Source organism: Babylonia areolata, chromosome 12, assembly GCF_041734735.1.
Source record: "Babylonia areolata isolate BAREFJ2019XMU chromosome 12, ASM4173473v1, whole genome shotgun sequence".
In the NCBI taxonomy this organism is placed as follows: domain Eukaryota; kingdom Metazoa; phylum Mollusca; class Gastropoda; order Neogastropoda; family Buccinidae; genus Babylonia; species Babylonia areolata.
Window position 1 is genome coordinate 10,483,817 of NC_134887.1, and position 22,580 is coordinate 10,506,396.

The following is a 22,580-nucleotide window of genomic DNA, read 5'->3' on the forward strand; positions in this document are numbered from 1 at the left end:
GTTGTTAGTGAAGAGAGAGAGGAGGTAAATTTCAAAGTCTAAACAAGCACACGCCCACGTGGGGACAATCCCTTGCTTTGTCGCCTGAAAGCAAAACCGATTCTTAGACTGCAGTTGATCCCGTGGGATTTGCTTTAAAGATCTGCAAAGGCCTGTCTCTGTTTCTTTTTGTTCTCTTCCTGCCAAGGATTGGGGAAAAAAAAATACTAAAAAACCCACCCAAATCATCCTATTCTTCTGAAATGTTTTTAAAGCTTGACTCAACAGTCCTTCTATAGAAAACAATTCCATCTGTTCTTAATCATTTCAACACATTGCTTCTGTAATACAAAATTACCACACACAAAAAAAAACAAACACAACACACACAAACAAAATAAAACAACAACAAAAAACAAACATGCACATCAAACACATAACCAGCAAAGTATTTACAGTAATCTTGCACATACAAGTACGGAACATGGACAATGTGTTTATTTACAAAATGACACCAAAAGTTACGGTAAAAACAACTGATCACAATAACTTAAATTCTGAAAGAAAAAAAAACAAAGGGAAGGGAGTATGAGGTGGGAAGAAGGGAGGGCAGAAGACGTGGAAGTGGGAAAGGGATCTGGGGCATTTGGGAGGTGGGGAGGGAGAAGAGAGGGCTGGGTATTTTTCAAACGACCTGAAAATAAGGACCGTTTTTCCCCACTGACACCAACTTTCTCTCTTTCTTATTAAAAAAAAAAAAAAAAAAAAAAAAAAAAATATATATATATATAGTACTGCACATAATTCCATTGGCTATGCCTGTTTAATGAAAGATTGTTGCGTCATGATAATGCTCACATACAGAACTAGCAATAAAAAAAGATAAAAAAAAAGGATAAACTATTTTTCAATGATCGGAAGGCAATGCTAAGAGCAACAACACCTTTATGCCTTTTTGTGTCTGTAGTAAACAATGTTGACGCAAAGAAAACAGAGAGACAGGGTCAGGAAACAGGAGGCTCAGGGGACAAAGAAAGGAAGGAAGAGGTGGGGGAGTGGGACTGAGTGCATATATATATATATACGTACATCAATTTCAAAGGTAAAATTTGAGATTTTTTTTTTTTCACAGATTGCTTGCCAGAAGATTAGTCTCAGGTCTTCTGATATTGTAAAAAAAACATGCATGCCTCATGAAAAAAGTTCTTGTGTTAACAAAATACGTGGTGGGAAAATGGTAGGGTAAAGACATCACTGAGATGGGAAGTGAGAGAATGGGAGAAGTAACAAACAAAACAAAAAAAAAAAGGTGGGGGTGGGGTGGGGGTGATGGTGGACAGTAGGAAGGGAGGAGAGGCTGATGGAGGGGGGCGGAGGGCGGACAGTAGGAAGGGAGGAGGGGCTGATGGAGGGTGGACAGTAGGAAAGGAGGAGGGGCTGATGGAGGGGGGCGGAGGGCGGAAAGAAAAATGGGGGAAAGGGGAGGACTGACAATCCATCCAGCGTGCAAAAAACATGCAAATGTTACCTGTATCAAATTGTGTAGCTGGGTTGTCAGAGGGGGCTGTTGGATTAAAAAAAAAAAAAAGAAAAAAGAAAGAAAAGAAGTGACAACTTATCTGCTCATTACTTGTTTGTCGTATCTTTGTTTTTCGTAAGATACTGATAACACTGTACATACATGTATGGGTTTTTTTTCCAGCTTCAAGTAAAGTTCAATCACTGACACCAGGGGTATGAGATGGACTCTCTTCTCAATGCTGGAAGATGCTGGAAGATCTTGATTTCGCTGACAACTTGGCAATGATCTCCCACACTCGCGATCACAAGCAAGAGAAAACAACTCTATTGTTTGTGGATGTGCCAAGTACAAATAAATCTTAGCTCTACCATTTGTGGATGCGACATGTACAAATAAATCTCAACTCCACCATTTCTGGACGTGCCCAGTACGTATAAAAACAAAGCTCATCGCTAACCCACCATCCCAAAACCACCACCACCACTGAGAGGGCCTAAAAACGAAAACACTTACGCTTCGGTCTCGCTGCAGAGTGGAGGGGGCGGGGGGCAGGAACTCATCTGGGTGGTTGGCAGTGAGGCTGGTGAGGCTGGACTGGCTGCTGGCGTAGTTGGCCGAGTGCTGGCTGGCCAGGCTGCCAGACTTGCTGTCCAACTGGTCCTCATCCTGAGATGAAGTGTCGTCCCCCACAGAGATGTCCTCGTCCGCTATGCCTGAAACGTCGTTTTGTACAGACTTCACAACAAGTTAACTCAGTACTGCCAGTTAACCCCCCTGGAAACGTCGTTTTGTACAGACTTCACAACAAATCAACTCAGTACTGCCAGTTAAACCCCTGGAAACGTCATTTTGTACAGACTTCACAAGTTAACTTACTTTGTATTGCCAGTTACCTCCCCTGACTTTCCCCACAGATGACCCATTTGTATGGGTAAGAAATAAAATCGCCACAAAACAAATGTTAGAATTCATTAATTGAAAACTTCCTAACTGATCAGTAACATTAATGAATTAGTTGGGGACAAAATGTAAAATCTCCCCCCTTCTTATGCTATCATACAGTGAGATGATGAAAGTATCCAAAGTTTTTGTTCAAAATTTGCACACACTGATGACTTGCACACTGCATTTATTGGTCGCAGTGGAGAGTGGAAAGGTCATCTAAGGTGTTATTAGCTCATAACGCCATTATGGAAATTAGATGTCACTCTAAAAATTAAAAACTATCAAAAATCCTAATTGGGGACCTTCATCTGAAACGGTTGTGAACAGTAGGGCACCGATCAGGGCCATTCGTCAAAACTGAGTTTAGGCAGCCTTTCAGAATCAAAATCAGTAATCTGTTGATGGGGGGGTAGGTGCAGGAGGGGGGGCTGTGGTTTTTCGTTGGAAGTGTGGTGTGCAAGACAACACCTGATTATGAGTGGTGTTCATTTCATTGGTTGCAAACACTGCTGTTTGTCGGAAAAATCAGCATGATTTCACCATGCTCGGGAGAAGAAAACTTTGCAAGTTCCCTTATGTTTTTGTGAACCCTGTATGTTCAGAAATGAACATCAGAGGTGATACATTAATACACACAAGATCAGGCTGTGGTGTTTACGGTTCTCTTCTTTTTCTTCTTTTGCTAGGTTCCAGTTGCCCTGCCATATTGTCAGGTTTGCTGCAGTGATCAACTCTGCAGTTCATAGCAAGAACTCCAACCAACCCCACAATTAATGGTTTTCTATTCAGCTATATTGGAAGGAGGGTGGACATCACTCTGGACAATCAAGGACAGCACTGTATGGGAGTGGCCAATTCCTTAAGGCCAGTACTGCATGCAGGGAGTATCGCAATGTCTGCTTTAGAACAGAAGGCTGGTGTGATGGAGGGGATTTTGGTAAGGGGGAGGGGCATGGATGGAAATGACATTTTATTTCATTTTATCTTTTTTGCATTTCATTTTCTTATGTTATTCATTTATACCATTTTGCCCCATTCAGTACCAAATTCTTTTCTGTTTCTCCATTAAGTGTCAACTTCTGATATAGGAAACTGGGGATCTCTCTCTCTTTTTTTTTTTTCTCCAAATCTGAAGTTACAAAACACACACACTTACAAACACCAAATGCTGCCTCTTATAAACCTGATTTAAAGGTTTAATTTTCTTACTATGCAGAGCAAACCTGAAATGGCCCCTCTGCAGTCTGCAAGACTATAAGCCCAGAGATGCCAACCCCTGTCAAGTATATGTAGAAACAATCAGGAACATTGGTTGGAACATTTTGAATTTGGTAGGAACACTCGGACTCTGAGCCATATCAGCAAACATACATTTTATCTACAATGCACATAAACACTTGGGCCTTCACTTCCTTAGCCACAAAGAAGTTTGTGAGTTTGCTGCTGCTGCTCAAAGCTGAACTTTTGCTGATATGCCTGGACCTAGACCCTCACGGACACAGTATTGCCAGATCAGGGTCTTACATTCTGCTACCTTCCTCCTTGACAGTTCTGCCATATCAGTGTCTTAACCATTCTGCTACCTTCCTCCTTGACAGTACTGCCATATCAGTGTCTTAACCATTCTGCTACCTTCCTCCTTGACAGTACTGCCAGATTAGCATCTTAACCATTCTGCTACCTTCCTCCATAACAGTACTGCCATATCAGGGTCTTAACCATTCTGCTACCTTCCTCCTTGACAGTACTGCCATATCAGGGTCTTAACCATTCTGCAACCTTCCTCCTTGACAGTACTGCCAAATTAGGGTCTTAACCATTCTGCTACCTTCCTCCTTGACAGTACTGCCAGATTTGGGTCTTAACCATTCTGCTACCTTCCTCCTTGACAGTACTGCCAGATTTAGGTCTTAACCATTCTGCCACCTTTCTCCATAACAGTACTGCCAGATTAGCGTCTTAACCATTCTGCCACCTTCCTCCTTGACAGTACTGCCATATCAGGGTCTTAACCATTCTGCCACCATTCTCCATAACAGTACTGCCAGATTAGGGTCTTAACCATTCTGCCACCATTCTCCATAACAGTACTGCCAGATTAGGGTCTTAACTATTCTGCCACCATTCTCCATAACAGTACTGCCAGATTAGCATCTTAACCATTCTGCTACCTTCCTCCATAACAGTACTGCCAGATTAGGGTCGTAACCATTCTGCCACCATTCTCCATAACAGCACTGCCAGATTAGGGTCTTAACCATTCTGCCACCTTCTTCCTTTAAACACAATAACAGAACAAAAAAAACAAAATATGTATGAAAGAAAAGAACCAGCCCGTTACCTTCAGCGGCCTGTAGATGTAGGTGTGGGCTGTGGACAGCGGGCACCCCCTCGGCAGGCTCGTCATTGCCGTTCATGATGAGCTTCTTCATGCGCCTGTACTGCAGGTTGTCCAGCTTGCGCACCGCCTCCTTGGTGCGCAGGATCAGCTCCGACAACACGTCCGGCCGCCGAGTCTTGCGCACAAAGGGGTGCTGCCGGGAACAGCATGTGATATGAGCACTTATATTGTATGGTGTATTGTGTGAGGTTCGGGCTGCTCTCCACAGTGCAGTGGCATCCTTTTTATTTTCTCCCCCTTTTCTGTCTGCAAGTGTATTTGTTTCCCTATTGACGGGCACAATAGCCAAGTGGTTAAAGCGTTGGACTTTCAATCTGAGGGTCCCAGGTTCAAATCTCGGGAACGGCACCTGGTGGGTGAAGGGTGGAGATTTTTCCGATCTCCCAGGTCAACATATGTGCAGACCTGCTAGTGCTTGAACCCCCTTCGTGTGTATACGCAAGCAGAATATCAAATACGCATGTTAAAGATCCTGTAATCCATGTCAGCATTTGGTGGGTTATGGAAACAAGAACATACCCAGCATGCACATCCCCGAAAACGGAGTATGGCTGCCTACGTGGTGGGGTAAAAACGGTCATGCACGTAAAAGCCCGCTCGTATACATACGAGTGAACGTGGGAATTGCAACCCACGAATGAAGAAGAAGAAGTTTCCCTATCAAAGTGGATTTGTCTACAGAGACGTCCATCGAGACAACAGAAAAAAAAACGCGAGTTAACACACCACTGTTATTTTGTTTGTTATTTCGTCTACATCATATCTCACTGAAATACATATTTCCTGGGAGGTTTTAACCAGACACCTTCATAATGGTGTGTAGCATGGCTGGAGTGCTGTTGCTGCCAGTGTATACTGATGTGTGTGTGTGTGTGTGTGAGGGAGGAGGGTGTGGGATGGGGTAGGTGGAGCGATTGGGTGTGACTTGTACTGTGCTGCAGGAAATGAATCACTTTTTTTATATTTCATGTGTGGTTTTCTTATCAAGGCAATTTCACTGACTAAGATATTGTGATGCATACTTTAATGAATGGCCAGGTTCTAAAAGTGACTGCACTTTATATGTTTAATGCTACGTGTACTTGAGCCAAAAGACATTTCCTGAAGTCAACAGACAATGAAGTTTATTTTATCCTATCTCGGAAAATGTTTAAATCGTGCTCTGTCATTTGGTGTCAGGAGTTACCTAAAAACATCTTCCATGTTTGTCATTTGGTGTCAAGAGTTACCTAACAACATCTTCCATGTTTCACCGCAAGATTCATAACAGTATCTTATATGTCCAGTTAAACAAAAAAGTCTTTGGTCATCACTGTAGAACATCAGACTTGTAACAATAGAAAATAATGAAAATCCACAAAAAGAAATTCAGCATGAAACATCAACACTTTTCACATAAAAAAGGGACTGTCAGCACCAATAATCCAATAAAAGTTAATCTACATACCCATACCCACACCTACAGAATTAAAACAAAAAAACAGCAACAAACAAGCACACACACACACACATACACACACAAAGCCCCCACCATCACCGTCATGGTACACAGACTTACAGAAAGACAGTCGTTTGCAGTAGGCCTGTCTGCGGGCGATTTCTGTAAACAGACGTCGACAAAGTTGTGGAACTCGTCCGACCACTCCCCGTGGGACAGGGTCGGCGAGTCGTTCTGTGCTATGTGGTACAGGGCGCTCATCGCGTTCATGTTGAACAGCGGGGGCTTCCTCTCCGCTGAAACATCACCATGTGACTGTCAGCAATGACCCACTGCTAAGCTTTCTCTCATCAGAACTGCACCGCATTGTCAAACAGTTTCCATCATTTTCAAGGCATGTTTGTTTTGGCTGATCAATTATGCTCAGATCGGAGACAAAAAAAATGGAAGAAGAAGAAAAAAAGGGGAGGAAATTCATTTCTAAAAAGGAAAGTTTCTTCCTAAAATTACGTTTAAGTGACAAACTTACTGTGACTCACTAGTGCATACTCCGGCAGGGGTCTAACATTCCTGTCCTGTGCAAACTACTATCCGCCTATGCAGAGAAAACAAAAGTAGCTATGGCCGATAACCTCCTGGAAGTAGGTAACCTCCCCTTTGCCCCCCTACTAGTGCCCTCTTTTTCCGGCAGCCACCTTGACTCCTGTTCCTGTGCTCTTCATATGGCTAAGTTTTTTTTTTTGTATTTTCTGTCTGTCTGTTGATTCTCTGGCGTTCTTGTTTTTTGTCAAATTATGTCTTCAACCAGGTCACATAATTATATGGCTCAATTGGGCGACTGGGCTAAAATTAAGGCACAATCGCAATCGATTCGCGGCCACTCTGGGCCCTCTACTTCTGGCCCTCTCAACAACGCCAACCCGCCGCCTCCTCCAAATTTCTAAAATAACATTTCAAGGTCTGACATAATCAACATGACTCAATGGTGCAGACTCCATCAGAGGTTTGATTCCTGTCCTGTGCAAAATACTACTCCACACAGGCAGAGAAATCAGAAGTCGCTGCTGTTAGTCGCCTCCCTTAGTATATTTCCTCCCCTCTTTTAGGCAGCTAAGCTGTTACGATGAACTGATCTGAGAGAAATCATCCTTAAAAAAATGTCAATTGTGTTCAGTTGGGTTCCTGTTTTTTAGACCTAGTTAGTAGTCTTCCTCAGTATATTTCCTCCCCTCTTTTACTTACCAAAGCTGATGCAACTGATCTGAGAGAACTTAAAACAGTCAACTGTGTTCAGTAGAGTTCCTACTTTTTCAAGCTGACAGGCCATCCTTGAGAACCTTTGGCAAAAGTGACAGGCTGCCCAATGCTACAATGATGGGGACTGCATGAAAGCACGTGATAAAAGCACAGGAAACAGAAAAACAAATCTTTTCTTATCATACTTTCTGAAAATAATGGACATGTAAAACTACAACACACAAACACCCCAGTAGGGAAACCCTTTAACACCAGTGTGACATCTTTTGACTTTACACTGATACATGGAAAACAAACAAATAAACTTTTGGCCAGTTACCTTTATCCAGACCCTGAGGAAATCTGATTCAATCATACAATCTTCCCTGCACTTGTTCTATACAGCATATGTCCCAGTGGACTTTTCTACAGAATTTTGCCAGGGGCAACCCTTTTGTTGCTGTGAGTTCTTTTACATGGGAAAGAACACACTACAAACAGGACCTCGGTTTATGATCTGATCTGAATGACTAGAATCCGGGGGGGGGGGGGGGGGGGGGGTGTGTGAACAAGGGAAAAGCCACTGGAATAGTGTCAATGATGGAGCAGATTTAAAAAAAAAAAAAGGTATACATTTGGCTCTTTGGGGAGGAGTCATGTCCAGTGACACAACAGCTCAGCTGGCGCATGCAGACTTCCCACAGATATGATCAAACCAAATTTCATACTTTTTCCAGACCAGACTTGGAGCATTTTCCTTGCAAGATGCAAAGCCAGACTGAATCAAAAATTTGTTTGCTACACTGCTAACAAAAGATACTGGTGGACATTCCAGTACTGATGTTCAAATTTCATAATTTTTTGTTTGTTCAATTTTTGTTTGGTTTTTCTTCTTTTTCTTCGTTCATGGGCTGCAACTCCCACGTTCACTCGTATGTACACGAGTGGACTTTTATGTGTGTGACCGTTTTATCCTGCAATGTAGGCAGCCATACTCCGTTTTCAGGGGTGTTTGGTTTTTAAATGCATTAAGCTCTTTGTTGAACGGTAATGGTTAAGGGTCTTATTAAAAATTCCAAGACTTCCAGACCCTGAAGGGGAACAAAATGTACTTTTCCAAGACTTTTGCAACCCTCGAAATAGTTCTCTCATTTTTCTAAGACTTTTCCAGCACTGGAAGTGGTCCTCTAATTTTTCAAAAAGATCTCTCGACCCTGAAGGGCAAAGCAAATTTGTCCACCCCTGGAAATTCTTCTCTTATTTTTCTGAGACTTTTCCAGTTGTGGAAATGGTTCTCCAAATTTTCCAAGTCATTTCGAGACCCTGAACGTATTTTTCCAGCCCTGGAAATAGTTCTCACATTTTTCCAAGACTTTTCATGACTTCCACGACTCTGCACTAATCCTATCCTGTGTCTGATGACAAACAGCTCAGCTGGTACACAGTGTACAGTGCACCTACCCAGCTCTATACAGGTGATGCCCAGTGACCAGATGTCTGCCTTGCCATCATACTGCCCTTCGTCCATGGCTAGGATGACCTCGGGGGCCATCCAGTATGGGGTGCCCACAAAGGAGTTGGCCGGACACATCAACGATGCTGAACCAAAGTCCGCTGGAACGGAAAGTTTCATGTGCATTATGCAAGTTTTACAATTTAACAAGCTTTATAGTTTGTGTAAATTTTAGGTGGATTTATAAAGAATTTTTTTTTTACACATCAGTGAGAACAAGAAAGAACAGCCTATATTCAATAAAATGAACCTCCCCCACCTCCCTCATTCCTTCCATAGTTTATTTGTATTTGTATTTCATTTTATCACATCAAATTTCTCTGTGTGAAATTCAGCTGCTCTCCCCAGGGAGAGCGCGTCGCTACACTAGAGCGCCACCCATTTTTTTGTATTTTTTCGTGTGTGCAGTTTTATTTGTTTTTCCTATCAAAGTGGATTTTTCTACAGAATTTTGCCAGGAACAACCCTTTTGTTGCTGTGGGTTCTTTTACGTGCGCTAAGTGCATGCTGCACACGGGACCTCGGCTTATCGTCTCATCTGAATGACTAGCATCCAGACCACCACTCCAGGTCTAGTGGAGGGGGAGAAAATATCGGCGGCTGAGCCATGATTCGAACCACCGTGCTCAGATTCTCTCGCTTCCTTGGTGGGAACGTTTCCCCTAGGCCATCACTCCACATTTATATTCCAACTCCTTGGCATCTACTCAGGTGAAATATCTTCAAAAGAAGCCTGACAGCTTTTTAAATGTCTCCATGCTGTAATTCAACTACCATAAACAAAGTGCTTCCCTTCCTCTTTTCCAACGTACGGTTGTATCCATCTGTAACTCATATCTTCAATATGCTTACTTATGATCCATCATAACATTGCTTCTTAGCATTAAAAGAGTGTGAATAGGATGTAACAGTTTGAAACACAAGCAAACGCACACAATCATCTGCAAGGAACAACAGTAGTATATCATGACCTTACAGTAAGATACTATAGCGAAAAGTTTTTTTCTGTGCCCCGAGGGCAGGATTAAAAAAAAGCATGTCTTTGCTTCTTCTACTTCCCTAATGAAAGAACACTCAATTCAAATCAATTTAATAAACAATGATAAGAAAACCAGCTGCATATCTCTGCAAAGCAAAATTTAGTAATTTCACTGGCGGTCAGTTTAGGATGAGGAAAATTATACCCTTCTTCCTTATGCAGCTGAAGGAAATTTCCAGTAAACCTTTTTTTTTTTTTTTTTTAACTAAAAATTAAACAGTAATACAATACACAAAGAAACAATTAAAGTGACAATAACACAAACACACAATGCTGATTTCCCCCCCCATGAAATACACAATCAAACCATTCATCAGCATGGTTTCTCCTCCCCCACCCCCACCCCCAAATTTGATAATTTTGAAGAAAATATTTATATTATGCATTTCTTGATTTCATGTTTCAGAGACATACACAGAAATGGAATGGAAAAAAATCTGTGAACAGATTTAAATTTTTTTTTTTTTTTTTTTTTTTTTTTAAGAAAACAGTACTCCCACACAAGCAATTACAAAAACAACAATCACTAAATAGAACAGAAAAAAAGACAGCAGCAACAGCAATGCTTCACAAATGTTCAACAACACAAAGAGAGACGAGATATTCCGTATTTTACCCACCCAGTTTCACTGTGCCATCTTCTGTCAGTAGAATGTTGCCAGCTTTGATGTCACGATGGATCTTGGCCTTGCCGTGCAAGTACAGTAGACCTTGAAGTGCCCCCTCACAAATGGCTGAGATCTCCACTTCCTTCAGTGGCTTCTTGTGCACTGAACATGGACACAGAGAAATCAAACTGAATTTTGTTTTTACTGAGGGGAAAGAATTAAGCACTTATTGGCCTGTTTTCATCTTACCCTCGTAAAGAAAATCTTTGAATTAGTACAGGGAATACAATCAAACAGAAAAAGGAGCTAAAGGTTAATACATACACACCGCATGGCAAAAACAACAACACACACATACAATCAAAAAATTGCAAAATATAATAATCTTCACAAAAACGTGTGAATAAGAGAGGGAAAGAAGGAGTAGGGGGAGGAGGTTCAGAGACAGGCAGAGACATGGACATTGAGAATACATCATTCTGTTTTTCAATAAAAATAATTTGAACAATTTGTAAAGCTTAGCATTGTCTTTAGATGCTTGTGATATGGCCTTTTGAAGACAGAGAGAGAGAGAGAGAGGGGGTTGATAAAACAATTCAGTTTCACTCTGAATGTAACCTGGGTGACAATAAGTAGAGAATGATGATTCGTTTCACTGATTTATTTGCACAAAGCTCTCAATGATCTGATTCTTCACAGAATCATGTGAATTTTTTTTTTTTTTTTTTTAACAAAAAAAAAAGGTATATATCAAAGTAACCATCTTGTGTGTCTATGCATGCAGATCAAATATGCACATCAAAGATCTCAATTTTTTTCCTTCCTAAAAAACCAACCAACCACAAATAAATAATGTCTAACATTATAAAAATGACTAGCCACAGGCTCAATTTAAAAAAAAAAATCCCCCCCCCCCCCCCATTCAAGATCTAAAAATGTGTCTTTTTCTCATGAACAGACAAAACTGAAAGTGTCTTTTTATGTCATCACCAGGTTGGTTACATATTCCAAAACTGAATGTGAAACACAGTCAGACACTCAGTTTAAAAACAATGCTGGAAATGTTCCCACTTAAAAAAAAGGATCTCCTAAGCTCAAAATGCCGGAAAGAATACATCCCTTGGAACACACAACATAAATATGAAATCAAATGAAAACAGCTTTACCTTCTACAATGTCGGAAGCAGAGCCAAGACAATATTCCATCACCAGCTGAAAAGCAATTAATACATGACTCAGATTAATCATCAACTGCAAATGAATGCACACAGATACTGATAGAAATAAAACAATTTTGTGCTACAAGAACATGTGTACCTATGAGTCTGGCCACCAATCAATGCCCTCACACATACACACACCCTTGGACAGAACAGGCTAACACATAGTACATTATGCACAAAATGTAACTGTAAATTTATGGTTTATAAACAATTATCAAATGGACATTTCCCTGTATCTTTCATTTGCAGTTTGGTCCACTGTACTTCCAATGAATGTTGCTAAAAAAATCTCCCAAAGGTTAAACATGTTCTGGGGCATAGTTTTTTTACACTGCATCAGGAAAATCTCTTCTTTAGTAAATCCACAAAACTTCAAAAGGTTTTCCACTCTCTCTGAAAACAGTGTATGTTTGCTGAAAACACTCAGCATCATTTCTTCAAGGGCAGGAGTAATGGGACACCGTGGAAGTGAAATTCACACAGCAATCATAAAAATGAATGAAGCGAATGAACAAAAGATGCTGGTAACGTACCCATGCTGTGTGGTCCTTGAGGTAGCACCCTTTGTATTCTATAGTGTTCTCGTGTTTCACGTCTTCCAGGAACCGCACTTCTTTGATGATGTCTTGCCATTTCTGCCCGAACAGACATCAACTGAAGTCACACAAAGTGATCTATACTGAAGAACACGAAGACTACCACAATCAGGTCCACCAGTATCAGTATCAGTATCAGTAGCTTAAGGAGGAGTCACTGCGTTCTGTCAAATCCATATACGCTACACCACATCTGCCAAGCAGATTCCTGACCAGCAGCGTAACCCAACGCGCTTAGTCAGGCCTTGAAAGTCTGAAAAAATGTTCGGATCCTTTAAGCTCTTGACAGTTTTGAGTGCAAGTCCTCATATTAGAAATCCTAAGAGGACTGTTACAAAGTGAATCTTCAAACATTTTTCAATTACCAAAGAAGTGAAATGAAAATTTTCATATCCTCTGAAGGATCTAACAATTAACACAGTATAAAAACTTGTCAAGACTAAAAAGTAGTCCTCACATAACATCATAAATCTAGAAGAAAATGTGTCAAGTTGTGAAACACCACACTGTTCAAAAGCACATCTCTGCCTCACTCACTCACACACTCAACACACACACTACAAAACACTCTGAGCCAAAAGATACTGTAACAACAGCAGCACTCACATCTTGAGATCCCTTGCCACTATATGACATCTTTTTGATGGCCACCACCTCTTTCGTCTGTATATGTCGAGCCTGATAGAACAAAATGGGATAAAGTCATTTGAAAATACTGGGCAAATCACTCAATAAGTACACAGCCCCAAAGCTGCCATGTCCAGTCTCACAGACACACAGATAGCTTTCACAAAGTACACAGCCCCAAAGCTGCCATGTGCAGTCTCACAAACACACAGCAGTCAAAGTACACAGACCCTAAGCTCCCATGTCCAGTCTCACAGACAACACTCACAAAGTACACAGCCCCTAAACTCCCATGTCCAGTCTCACAGACAACACTCACAAAGTACACAGCCCCTAAACTCCCATGTCCAGCCTCACAGACAACACTCACAAAGTACACAGCCCCTGAACTCCCATGTCCAGCCTCACAGACAACACTCACAAAGTACACAGCCCCTGAACTCCCATGTCCAGCCTCACAGACAACACTCACAAAGTACACAGCCCCTAAACTCCCATGTCCAGTCTCACAAACAACACTCACAAAGTACACAGACCCTAAGCTCCCATGTCCAGTCTCACAGACAACACTCACAAAGTACACAGCCCCTAAACTCCCATGTCCAGTCTCACAGACAACACTCACAAAGTACACAGCCCCTAAACTCCCATGTCCAGCCTCACAGACAACACTCACAAAATACACAGCCCCTAAACTCCCATGTCCAGCCTCACAGACAACACTCACAAAGTACAAAGCCCCTAAACTCCCATGTCCAGTCTCACAAACAACACTCACAAAGTACACAGACCCTAAGCTCCCATGTCCAGTCTCACAGACAACACTCACAAAGTACACAGCCCCTAAACTCCCATGTCCAGTCTCACAGACAACACTCACAAAGTACACAGCCCCTAAACTCCCATGTCCAGTCTCACAGACAACACTCACAAAGTACACAGCCCTAAACTCCCATGTCCAGTCTCACAGACAACACTCACAAAGAACACAGCCCCTAAACTCCCATGTCCAGTCTCACAGACAGCACTCATAAAATACACAGCCCCTAAACTCCCATGTTCAGTCTCACAGACAGCACTCACAAAGTACACAGCTCCTAAGCTCCCATGTCCAGTCTCACAGACACACAGATAGCACTCAAAAATACACAGCCCCTAAGCACTAAGCTGCATGTCCAGTCTCAAAGACACACAGTAAATGTTGGGCAAATCACTCACACTCAGGAAGTACAGCCCCAAAGCTGCCATATCCAATCTCACAGACAGAAAATGTTGGGCAAATCTCTCACAAAGTATACAGCCCCAAAGTTGCCATGTCCAATCTCACAGACAACACTCAAAAGAAAATGTTTGGCAAATCACTCACAAAGTACACAGAATCTCACAGGCACAAAGAAAACGTTGGGCAAATCACTCACAAACTACACAGAATCTCATAAAGAAAGTGCTGGGCAAATCACTCACAAAGTACACAGCCCCGAAGCTGCCATGTCCAATCTCGCGCAGGTCAGTGTAGGTTTTCTCCGGGTCATCGCCATTGAAGAGGCCGGCCACCTGGGGGTCCTTGAGGTTGCCAGGCCTGGGAAGTGGCATGACCACGCCTCTCTGTCACCCCCACCGTCACTGCCTGCAATCACATGTGAAGACAATACCATACCTCTTCATCAACCCGAATGAAAATTATGTGTGCATCCAAAGGTTCATCACTAACACAACACACTCCCCCAGCCCACAGCTGAGTCTTGACACACTCATGAATAAGACGATGTTCCAAATCAAATGGTCAAACAAGTAGAACATATTAAGCTGAATAAAAACATCTAAGTCATAAAACACAACAGGCTGATTTATCACACAGTAGAATAAAATGGTACATGTTTTAAGAAACACAAACATTTTCTGAATAAGAAACATAGCTATCAATTTATCAATATAAATTCTGAATTGACAGTTCCTCTACTGAATGTATCCTCAGGCCGCAGAGCAGGCACAGAGAACTCTTTTTCAGAGATCCCACAGATGTCACAAAACCAAACAACTTTTCCTTACTAGACAAAATTTTCCACACCAAACACAAAGCCAAACTGAATCCAAAACTTGTCTGTTTGAGTACAAGTAAAAGGGCTTAGTCAAAGGCACAGAAATCGAGAGCTGACACTGCTGACTGCAAGCGTTTTGTAGAACATTACTGAGATGTTTAACATCACCCTTGTGAACACAATCCGATCTATTTTCATTTTGCTTAGAACATGATGAACTTTTTCCACCAATTCAAATGAAGCTCAAGCGCCATGCAAAAGGGAGGGTGACACATGATGGGTGTATACAGAATTACACCTATCATCTGAATGCATTCCAAAGCAAACAGAGCTTATGAGTGGTGGGGAAAACCAGGCCCCATATAACCCTGGCAGCTGACAGAGAGGGACCAAAAAGCAAAGGTCACAGGCCAGTCAAACTACACACACTCACAAGAAAAAATATGTGTGCCTCACAGAGCCCCAGCCCTCTCCCCCTCACAAAAACAGAGGCACATTCCATCAGAAGAAATTACGCATCAATGGCACAGATGTGCTGTCCATCTGAAACACTGATAGGATACACAACAAAAAAACTGAATCAACATTTTATGATATTCTACAATGCAGCCTTTTAAAAGCCTTGTAAATTTACATGAATGGCAAGCTTGTAATCCTGTTTCTAAAACATAAACCATATTCTAAAAATGTTTATCCAAAAAAACCCAAAAAAACAAAAACAAAACAAAACAAAAAATCAGCCTTTTCAGACCTTAGTAAATTTTGAAACTTGCGAGCCAGCAAAAGGTAATTTCAATTTTAAAATTTACAAAATGACATAAACAGATTTATTCACAAGCTACATCGGCTTTCCATTTGTTTTGAACAATAATTAAAACAATAATTCAATTGTAATCTAAAGGTTTGCCAAGAAAAGCAACTTATGACATTGGAAAAAAAACACCAACACAACAAAAAAACAACAACAAAAAAACAAAAACACGAAAATGAACAGCAGAAAATCTTTCATCTTACAATGGGACATTTTAACTGCAACACTCTCATGGTCTTGACCTTTAACTTTGACTCTTTGAAGTGCATTCTTTTCTTAATATTACCTTTGAAAGATAAACTGATTTATATGTTTTAGCCATGGCCAATTAGGCAATACATGTCCCAAGTTTCATCAAATTTTGATTAAAAACAACAACAAAAAACAACAAACACAAAACAGTAGAATGCAACTTTTACACTTTTCCATTATGCCATGTTGTGTATTTCAGCCCTGATCTTGACTCTCTTAATTTCTATTAGTAAAGGATTTTTATCCGAAGTCCAATCACTGTACCAAATCTCATCAAGACTATGCATGACACTACCTCTGTGGTACTTCCAAGCTTTCCTATTAATATCAACATCACAAGCAATTCTAAGACCTTGACCTTGGAAATCCAATTATATATGAGTCCTATGAATGGGATCAAACTGTCACCATGATCAGTCAAAGCTAGTTTAATAAAAACTGGATATAACTTACAAGGCATGATAGTTCTAATGACTAGTAACTTTATCTTCTTCTTTTCTTCTTCTTTTTTTGTTCAAACATAATCTTCAGTTGGCTCCACCTTACTGCGTTTGCCATCATGTGTTATATGGCATGACTGTAAACACCTTATTCATGACTATCAACCGATCAACTCATGTTTTGTTCCCATACCACTTGAAAAGATGTCAATATTAAAGTTCAACATGGACACACACAGATTAAATACAAACCTCAGACGAACATAAGAACTGACACCGAGTGGTTACACAGACTAATTTTGATTGCTCATTAAAGTCATAGAGAACACTTAAAAAAAAGTAACAACAAAATGTATGTATACATCAGCACAAATTTACATGTGTGCTACACACACCTGCTTTCAAAGGAGTGGAGATTTGAGGTGGAGGGTGGAACCCCCTCTGGTGCACAGCAGGGGCAAAGCAGGTGCCACCGAAATACAAGGATGGTGTTGATTAGGGTCATTGAGCACAGCCAGGGTGAAAGGAAAATCTTCCAACAAAGCAAAGGTGGGTGGAGTTCAGATGACTGGCAGTGAATGCTATGCGGGCCCACCTTGAAGGAACTCTGAAATGAGAGAGAAGATACAAGAATACTTTTATCATCTTTGAAGAAAAAAGAAGGGAAATTGTTTACAGTTTTGCTGATAAAATGACGACATATATCAGTATCACTATCAGTATCAGTAGCTCAAGGAGGCATCACTGCATTTGGAAAAAATCCATATGCGCTACATCACATCTGCTGAACAGATGCCTGACCAGCAGCGTAACCTAATGCGCTTAGTCAGGCCTTGAGAATAAATAAATAAATAAATAAACAGAATCAAATGAAATAATGAATAAATAATTAAACAAATAAAGAAGTAAATGAATATATATATATATATATATATATATATATATATATATATATATATATATATATATATAAATATAAACACTAAAACAGTGACAAATTTGCCCAGAGTATAATGGAATGTTTCAAAGAGATATCACATGAAAAACCCCACATACAAGCATGCATGCATGCACACATAACCACTGAAAACAGCCCTTTCTCTGTGCATGAATTCAGTACAGACTGAACAACAAATGCATGATATAACACTCCAAAAGAAGTCCAAACTTTAAAAAACATTTATGGCTATAAATAATGAGTAATACTGTTTAAAAAACAAAACAAAAACTTTTTATGAAGTGAAATTACATGAAGAGTACTACTAATTTAATAATGTTTTTGGTTAAAAAAGTTAGCTTTCGAATGGCAGAACAAAATCTATATTGGACTATGACACCCCCCCCCCCCCCCCCCCCCCAGAAAACAACAAAGAAATGTTATGTCATCAACAGCCATCAAATTCAATATTGATACAGGGTATTCATTAACAGCACAAATCAAGATAGAGAGAGAGAGAGAGAGAGAGAGAGAGAGAGAGAGAGAGAGAGCATGTTAATAATTCTACTTGACAAGCACTAAGTTACCAGAAACCTGTCAGAATTGTTTTCAAAAAGTGAGTAACACAGAAGTAGCAGAGGAAAGTAAAAAAATAGTCCAAACACCAAGCCTGGAAACCAAAGTTGACACTTTGCACAATATAAACCAAGGCATTTACCAACATTCCTCCATAATACTTGAGAGACACATGTGTCAGTATCACTAGCAGTAGCATCCGTTTACACACAGCCTTGCACTGAAGTGAACTTCCTTATTTAATTGACTAGTGATAATACTTGGTTTTTCTTAACTTGCTGATGCTGGGAAGCAAAGAAACTTCTGACATAGGCTATGCACAAACACATCAAATTCATACACAAGCTAACTAAACTATTATTAGAAGACGAAGGGATTACAGATATGAAACACAAGTGCAGTGTCAACACTGAATGAACATAACTGTGATCATTTCTTGGTATCTGCCAACACAGTCATATGCTTCATGGCTGTCCAAATGATATGACATAGTTACTGACTTTGTCTTTACACTCAATCAGTCAATACCATTGTTTCTAAAGAATGAAGAAGAAAGTGCATCATTCACCCATCAATTTTTTTTTAAAAAAAAGGACAGGACACAACTGACAAAATATAAAATCCCCTACCATGAGAGCTGTAATTTTTTATGATCATAATTATCATGTGTTATAAATATAATCATGCAAGAATTTGTTTAAATTCTCCTTGATTTTTCCAATCTAAAATTATCATCACTGTACAAGTGACATGTTTGCTTTCATGTCTCTCTCTCTCTCTATATATATATATATATATATACATATATATAATGTCTGTGCATCTCTATAACAACGGCAGATGTGTGTAATCTGCCAGTGCACTAATATCTTCCCCATTGGAAAATAAAGATTATTCATTCATTCGTAATCTGATGGAGTGCACAGAAGCATTCAGCAACAGCAGTCTCCCCCATCCCTTTCCTTTGTCACTTTCTTGAAAAGATTATATAAGTCTACACAATGGTGTTGAAATAAAATGAAAAGCAAATAAACATATGTTGTATAATTCATACCAATTAGTGAATTACCATTAAAATGGCATTATCATTATGGATTTATATCTAAGCGGCCAAATAATATATATAGTTTATCTGATTGGCTTCACTTGCAACTTTGCAACAGAACTATCCTAGTCATTCAGTCTCAGATATGTAACACTGTTCCCCATATGCAGTCAGTGACAGATGCATGATACACATGTAAGCGCCCGCACAGACAAATGCATGCTTATTCATATCAACGCACACAGGAAAAAACCCAACAAGCTTGAGGCTAATTCTTTCAGTGATGGAAAGACTGAAAAGGAAGAGGATAGAATTGCAAGCAAGCCAATGAGTTGAGGAAAAACAAACGCCTGGACATCACTGCCTGTGTCGCTGTTTTTCACACAAACAGGATATTGATAGAAGTGATAAACGACTAACTCAGTGACTATGCCCCACCCTTGCAAACCAATGAGATGGGAAGACAATGCAAATTCCCAGTACAAGATCACGAGAAAATGCAAAACAAAATGTGACTGCTATGTAGTGCTAACACTTCCTCATTCACTGGCAACATGAACTGTGCTCTAAGTTTTAATTACATGGCCAGTGTGGTCCTGGATATGGACTGATACTTGTGATACTTATAGTACCAATACTGTAGCAAAAACTGCAGGATAACTAGTGCACCTTTTTTAAATTATATAAATCTACCAAGGCTTAAACAATGTAAATGCGCTGTAAGTGTAACACTGATTTTATTGCATTATTTGCTGGTACCTTCACTGCAAATTATATTCCAGCACAAAAAAACGGAACTGATTCAGTATTGCAGTATGATCCATGGTAAATGTTTAGGACAATAGAATTAAAGTCTGTATCATGCATGCCTTTTTAAACTTATTGTCATGTTACATTTTCAAGCATAATGTATCATTTGAAGGTTAACACCTACCTGCTCAATTTGCAGTCTGTGGGGAAGATTCTAATGAGTTAACAGTTAACGTCATTGGTACTTAACCATGATTACCATTAAGTAATATCACTGTTAATATTACTAACTTGTCACATGTGTAGAGTTCAGACTGGGCATGAACTACACACACACACACACACACACACACACACACACACACCACACACACACTTCCCATCTACAGCTCTCCAGACCCCTCCTTTTCCTGTGCCACAGCACCTCCTCTTCAACTGGGACATAATTTATCAGTGTGCTTTTCTGCCAACTTTTCATTTCAATTCAATAAAATGAATACCAGGTCTTACACAAGCAGAATCCACTGACAAATATGTAACTGGGATACAAAGCTTATCACATTAGAAAAATAAAACTAACACAGAACCTTGGCATCTGTAACCGTTAAAAAAAGAAAAAACAACAACAAACAAACAAAAAAACACAGAAAAAAATATTAAAGAAAACAACCTCAGAGAAAGCACTGCATAATAAACAAATTATCTGACATAATTTGATAAAAAACATGCATATTAAAAAAGAAAGAGAAACTTATCAGTACCACTGGAAAAGAATTTCATTTGAAATGCCTACCTTTTGTCCTGTCTGAGTGTGTACATGTGCATATTTGTGTGTGTGTGTGTGTGTGTGTGTGTGTGTGTGTGTGTGTGTGTGTGTGTGTGTGTGTGTGTGTGTGTGTGTGAGAGAGAGAGAGAGAGAGAGAGAGAGAGAGAGAGAGAGAAGAGAAAGACTGCATGTGTGTGGACACACTGAAAGTACAAAGTTATTTCCAATTCATTTCCTTTTCGAAGACCACACACATCAGAGTAACAAATCATGCAAGTGATTTACATAATTAGAAGTACTGAACAGGAGTTGATAATAATGAAAAATGTTGGTAAGTCTTGTTATTTGAAAAGGTGATGTCTCACTCTATCCAATCTCAAATGATATAATGAGATATTAAGTAATTTTTAGCACTGCTACTTTTCCCCCGGAACACACTGGGTGATCTTGCTGTCCTGACCCTGCAGATGGGAACTCTGGCCAACATAATCAACCTGTCAACCTCCCAACACACACACACACACACACATACACAAAGAAAACACAACAAATGGCAACATTGGTGTTTGGGGCTTTAGCAAATATTTTGCAAATATGAGGCTCCAGAACACCTCAATCAACTCAGCCCTGACAAGAGTTCCAACCTGGGGATTCCTGCAGATATCATTAGTTAAAAATAAATCGATCTAAAAGGACGATTATTCTTCATTGCAATGAACGTTGAATTATGTTTCTGTCCTCGAGTAGAAGGGTCTAATTCAACCTTTGTCTATCCTACTTGGGTCTGATTCTGAAGCACATTTCCGACTCCAGTTTACACAAGAACCACTACTACTAGTTCATTAAGCAGCAGTGGACTGTTACCATTCTCAGTGTTGACACTGGCTTGCGGTTTGTCAGGCTGCGGAACTGGCTCAGAAAGCAGACATAACAACTGAAAACAGTTAAGTCGTCTGCAACTTGAGTGACCGTCCTCAACTGGAAACTTGATGGACAAGTTCCAGTCAATGGAACAAGGTAGAGCAAGAAAATCACATTGATTTGGAAGAATATTAACATGTCACAACGCAGACAAAAAACGAATGTACTTACGGCTCCTGGAAGCAAGTACGTATTAAAAACAACCACGGCGAACGCACCAATGTTTACAACACTGCACCTTGCACAAATTCCTCGCAGGTCTAATATGGCGTATATGTGAGCATGCGCATTGGCTAGCAGGTGTCTGAAACTATTTCCTGGTTTGGATTTTTAAGCAGTAAAGATGAAGACATAATTTCCGACGTAACGCCAGGTTATAACACAGTGAGATGAAACTATTCTGACATATATTGTAGATAACCGATGTCAGGTTGCGTTGCAAAACTTTGTAGAATCACACGAAATTACGTCACCGGAAGCCGGTGAGGCTCTGTGTGTCAGAGGTCATGTTAGTCTGCTCCAGCGAACAAGTGATAATAATGTCTTCATTGTATCTTCTCCATAATGAGCAAACCTACAATCAACAGCTTACTGCTTGGTATTGTGTCTGTAGGCTACCTCATGAAAGACCAGGCCGTGAGAAGAAAGTTGAAGGACATGACTTTAAACACAAACACACACACACACGCGCGCGCGCGCGCACACACACACACCATACTCACACACACACACACACACACACACACACAGACTGGGAGCTTACTTTCCAATTATATCACCTTTCTACATTTAAAAGCAACAATAACAACAAACAAACACAAAAAACCTACCACACACACACACACACACAGAGTCAAAATCACATACTTCTCCAATTCCCTGGCATAATGATAATAAAAACGGGTACTTATTCAAC

General features: G+C 40.2%; 1 protein-coding gene across 5 annotated transcripts in view; it reads right to left on the minus strand.

Moving 5' to 3' along the window:
• LOC143288388 (serine/threonine-protein kinase TAO1-like) overlaps window positions 1–21,968 on the minus strand; it is a 59,412-nt gene extending 37,444 nt beyond the window's left edge. For 2 of the 5 annotated variants that reach the window (XM_076596795.1, XM_076596793.1), the window contains exons 1-12: window positions 21,836–21,967; window positions 17,065–17,276; window positions 14,592–14,754; window positions 13,107–13,178; window positions 12,438–12,539; window positions 11,848–11,893; window positions 10,694–10,843; window positions 8,983–9,135; window positions 6,406–6,581; window positions 4,788–4,980; window positions 2,015–2,214; window positions 1,508–1,543 (exon numbers count right to left, since the gene is read on the minus strand). In XM_076596795.1, coding sequence (XP_076452910.1) covers window positions 1,508–1,543; window positions 2,015–2,214; window positions 4,788–4,980; window positions 6,406–6,581; window positions 8,983–9,135; window positions 10,694–10,843; window positions 11,848–11,893; window positions 12,438–12,539; window positions 13,107–13,178; window positions 14,592–14,720 — 1,257 coding nt within the window. In that variant the 5' untranslated portion in view covers window positions 14,721–14,754; window positions 17,065–17,276; window positions 21,836–21,967. Of the gene's footprint in view, window positions 1–1,507; window positions 1,544–2,014; window positions 2,215–4,787; window positions 4,981–6,405; window positions 6,582–8,982; window positions 9,136–10,693; window positions 10,844–11,847; window positions 11,894–12,437; window positions 12,540–13,106; window positions 13,179–14,591; window positions 14,755–17,064; window positions 17,277–21,835 lie in introns of all 5 variants that reach the window. The other 3 variants (XM_076596792.1, XM_076596794.1, XM_076596796.1) reach the window with 3 other exon arrangements.
• Between the last annotated feature and the right edge of the window lie 612 nt (window positions 21,969–22,580).